Below are 4,704 nucleotides of genomic sequence, written 5' to 3' on the forward strand. Positions count from 1 at the left end.
CATGGTCCAAGTCCCTCAAAAAGCCCCAAATCTCTTCATATCAGTCTAATGACAGAACAGTAGATCTCTTTAGACGGACTGGAACAATGAAATAGTAGACAACTGTGTGGTAAAAGGGATCAGTAAATCCAGATGTCTGATTAGTGCCGGAAGAAGTGATATATCACCAACGCTGAGCATAGTTTTTATTTTGTTTGTTCCACCTGGACAACAGACATGTTCAGATATCAGGATGGAAGGAGTCTCAGTTCTGATGAGGGACGGTTTTGATTACATCATCTTCAACGGCAAAGATGGAATGTTTAATTATCCTTAAAGGATGACATCATCATCAAAAGCAAATATGGAATTTTTTTTAGCCTTAAAGGATGACATCATCATCAAAGGTAAATATGGAATGTTTTTTATCCTTAAAGGATGACATCATTTTTAAAAGCAAAGATGGAAAGATTTATTAGCCTGCTTATCAAAGGCAGAAGATGGGATGTTGTTGAAGCTGGGGATGTGTTTTTTTTGTTTGTTTGTTTGTTTTTTTTGGGCATTTTTTCCCTCCATTTTCTCACAAACAGTAGTCAGTCCATAGTTGGCAACTTTAGTAAAGGTCAGTAGAACTGGTGAAGAGAAATTCTTGCTAGTTCTTAAACAGCTAAAACAGAGTTTTCTAACAGCTACCTTGAGGTACTCCCCATTTATTGTGTCTCATTTTTGACAATCAAAGAAACCTGTCCTGTTTTTCAGCTAGCACTCCATTTTAAATCAGTCATAGTTAATCCAGAATGGCTCAGCTTCCCTTAAAATAAAGAATGATCCATAAGATGAAATGTTGAACTAAGATCTGATAACTGCAATTACTACATTTCTGTTGTTCATGTAGAATGGCCCGGCCTGTAGGCTTGTTGATAGCTAGAGCTTAAATCATTAACATCAAAATAAGTTAGTAGTTGTTCTAAAACATTCTCTCTATTACCCTCCCAGTATCTGCTAACACATATAAAAGGCAGCTATTAGAAGCACAGAGGATGTGATCTGATCAACAGAAAACCAACATGACAAAAACTGATGCTTGGCAAAGCTTTATTCAAAGAGGACATTACAGAGAGGTTCAGAAATATTTCATTACTCATAATCATCAAATTAAAAGAAAGCAAATGTTAAAATGTTGATAAAGCTGTTTGGATTTAAGCATTTTTAATCAGATAACAAAATAGTCCAGTTCATGTTGGTTTGTATGGTGGCCTCAAAGTGCTGTAGAAAATAACAAAATCTGAAACATTTTAACAAAGGTTGAAACAAAATTAAAATTAACCAGTTTGTTTCTTAGTTCTTTTTAAAAAATATTATATTAGACAAATTTAAAAAACACTTCACATGAATTTTCAAGTTGTAGAGCATTTTTACAATTTCTAACACAAAGTGGGTTTTTTTAAAAGTGTTTCAGACTTTGTCATTTTTCATCAGAAGTAAAATTTGGACGTTGTTATTTTCTATAGACATTGTAAAATTGTTTCAAGTTTTGTGAAAGTGTTTCAGTTTTGTAAAAATGTTTTTCTAATGTAAATATGTTTTATGAAATGTAAAAAGTTTTGGTTAATGTGATTTGTTTAAAGCTAAGTGTTTCAGACTTTGTCATTCTGTGTTGTCACTTCCAGGCCACCGTAACAATGCTAACTATAAAGACAAGCAAGCTTTTGGTAACCATTCCTTTATCTGCATCACCCTTATGGAGCGGCTGCTTTTATCATTAACAGTAAAGCGATGGTCTGACTCTTTATTTTGCGTTATAATTGACACACTCATTTGCCACCACCCCTCCCACTGAGCAGCTGGTGCACTGAAAATTACTGTTGGGTGTTTGTGGTTTGTAACAGCGATATATGTTCTCCAGACCGATGCCAGAGTTTCCGAGCTTTACGATGGCCTGTATCAGTTTACTTTTATTAATACCCTGGCTGTTTTGAGGCTTGAATATCTTCTCAAACACAAAGACATGCTTGCTCCATCTGCCACTGTTGATGAGGTTTCCGATCAGATTAAAAATATTGTAACGGTTCCTGCTGTTGGTACAGGTAGAGGGACAAGGGGAGGCATAAGAAAAGAGGACCAACAAGTCACCATCTTGGCTGTCGAGCTGTAGGCCGTTCAGAAGTCGATACTCGGCGTGTTCAGGCTTTTTGACTTGAGCCACACTGAGACGATATCCTCTGTACACCTGCTCATCTGAAATCACGCGTTGAACCTCCTCCTTGGGGTTACATTGGAAGATGTTTTGCAGGTTTACTGGGTCTTCACTCTTGATGCTGAGAGCCAGACTGTACATACCACGAATACTGTAACTGTTGGCAGGAATAAATAATATTAGGATTCTTTTAAACTTGCTTGGGTTTATAAAGAAAAAAAAATAATTCACTGCACAACAGCAAACATTAATTGGATTTTAAAATATTTCACTCTTCACTTTTTAAAAACTAATCTGCTTAATGGAAATACAACTCAACATTTTCTCTTTCAATCTGAAAAAAATGTCACATTTATGATATTAAGTGTGAATTCTGGGATCAAAGTCATGATTCTGGTTCAACATCAGAATTCTCTAATTGTTGTCTTCAATAAAAGTTTTTAAAAAGACGCATCTCTGAAAACAAATAAAAAGTCACCCTAGTTCTTTTTCATGTTTATACCAAGCTAACTGCTGAAAATATGAAATGTTGAATCCAAAGAAATAAGCATCTTCTTTTAGAGGTGTTGTAGATTAACACTCACTGGTGTGTGATTCCTTTCATCAGCTGTGCGAGCTGGTTCTGGTCAACAACAGCTGAACATCCATTAGACACGATGATCACCAGCATCACTGTCATCCATCGTCCGTCCATCTGATCAAATAAAACATCAGAAGGGAGAAAGACTGGCTTTAAAGAGATGAAGAAAGGTTTCATTCATTTTATAATGAACAATATGCCATAGAAATTAAAACACACTTTTGTTCCAAGAGCTGTAAAATTTTCGTCTGATGTTGAACCTATGAAAGAGATGACAAACAATCATAACCAGAAATTCAACTGATTAACTTCTGTCTGTTTCCTAATCAGGTTAAAAACTTCTTGACCCCCCAATTCATGTGGAAAACTACAGAACCTCCATGATGCACATGCAAAGACAAATGTACAGCTTTAGACCAAATCCTGGATGTTAGAATGAAAGCTAAACTTGTCTCAGATGTTTGCTCTTTAATCATGGGAGACAATCACAATCAAAATCTCACATCAGGATTTGTGTGGAAAAAATAAAACATTTATACTCTCCACCATCACACAGCCAGACCAGAAGGACATTAAAGACGTTATGGCCGTAAATGTCAGCCAGATAGAGATGCACCAATGCATCAGTGTAACACCAGTATCTGTGCATACATAAGAGAGATTTTAATATTCCAGGAGTCATCCACATAAATAAGCTATAACACTGGCACCAGTAATCAGCTGAGTTATTATATTACACACCAGTATCATCCTGCTCATCTCTAATCCTGATGGTATTTATGGTCAATCTTTACCTGTTTGTGCCCACACAGATGCTCAGGAGAATCTGGAGTCGACTCGTGTTCACGCTCAGAAGGAGAGTGTGAACAGGCTGGACAGACAGCATTAATAAAACGCAGCATCACAGCTAAGCCACCAACACATCACCATCATTGTTCTTCGTCATCGTGGGTGAGAGGGGCGGGGGTGTTATATTATAATAAGTCAATAGGCTTAATAATTACATTTAAATTATTAATAACATTGCACCCTTTTTCAAAAAGGTGTTAAATGAATAAAATATCGATAAATACACCCATTATTTAAACCCCAAAATTTCCCAGCCAACTTGAACACATCATCATACAACCTCGTGTTAGCTTGTTAAGTATGCTAATTAGCGTATATCCTGCTGATTTCAACACATATGTCAGCACTGGATTACTTTTTTAACCAGTGGGACCTACTACAAAGTTTGGGAGAACTTTTCACAGCCCATCTTGGCGGATAAAGAGGTTAGAGCCGTGTTAAATCTGAGGATAACTTTACCTGTGACGCAGCTGCAGACATCATGGAGTGTCCTCTCCCCCTCCTCAGAGGCTGATAGATGAAGGTAGAATCATGCTGCATTCCAGAAAAGTGGGAAGTCGGACTTATCCCACTCGGATTGTACCAGTTGCGACCTCAAAGCGTTCCAGACGAATGTAAACACCAAAGATGGCTGATCACAATAAGCTGTTTTTTGTTTTGTTTCTCAAAAGACATTTTGACCTCCAGCAAACCTGCCTTCTCGCAATCAGTCAAAAAGAGGAGGAAAAACGACGATATATATTTTTATAATCTAGCAAATTTTGTTTTACTATTCGCGGTCTGTGTCTCCATGGGCGCCGCCATTGTCGAGTGATGTCAGATTCAAGCCACTCCGTGAAGTCGGGGTAGATATTTTTTCTCCGACTTTGCGACTAGTACCTCCCAGTTTGAGTGGCATTCCAGTGCACTTTTCCTGGTCGGAGATTGGAAAACTCCAACTTCCCACTTTTCTGGAATGCAGCATTAATGCTGCGTCCAATTGTACTTGGATCTCAGAAAGATCCAGGTTGGAAATTTCGACTTCCGAGGTAAATGCGTTTTATTGCGTAAGCTCAGAAAACATGGCTGGCAGCAGCAAGCTAATGTTTGTTTGATGTTT

The 4,704-nt window shown here is 37.5% G+C and overlaps 1 protein-coding gene across 2 annotated transcripts; it reads right to left on the minus strand.

Annotated features, from left to right (window-relative positions):
- Window positions 1-1,057: 1,057 nt before the first annotated feature.
- Window positions 1,058-3,633, minus strand: LOC121508720. 2 transcript variants are annotated; one of them, XM_041785753.1, is made up of 4 exons: window positions 3,551-3,633; window positions 2,976-3,016; window positions 2,761-2,870; window positions 1,058-2,333 (listed from the first exon to the last, which is right to left on the minus strand). In XM_041785753.1, exons 3-4 carry the CDS (start codon window positions 2,868-2,870, stop codon window positions 1,769-1,771), a joined length of 675 nt encoding a protein of 224 aa, XP_041641687.1. In that variant the 5' UTR covers window positions 2,976-3,016; window positions 3,551-3,633; the 3' UTR covers window positions 1,058-1,768. The 2 variants fall into 2 exon arrangements, with proteins under 2 accessions (XP_041641687.1, XP_041641688.1); XM_041785754.1 differs by having other exon boundaries at window positions 2,976-3,618.
- Between the last annotated feature and the right edge of the window lie 1,071 nt (window positions 3,634-4,704).

Source organism: Cheilinus undulatus, linkage group 4 (assembly GCF_018320785.1).
Source record: "Cheilinus undulatus linkage group 4, ASM1832078v1, whole genome shotgun sequence".
NCBI lineage: Eukaryota > Metazoa > Chordata > Actinopteri > Labriformes > Labridae > Cheilinus > Cheilinus undulatus.

Coding starts and splice junctions, on each gene's coding strand:
- LOC121508720 (XM_041785753.1), bottom strand. CDS start 2,870: ATGGACGGACGATGGATGACAGTGATGCTGGTGATCATCGTGTCTAAT. Junction 2,334..2,760: donor ATGAAAGGAATCACACACCA/GTGAGTGTTAAT, acceptor TCCTGCCAACAG/TTACAGTATTCGTGGTATGT.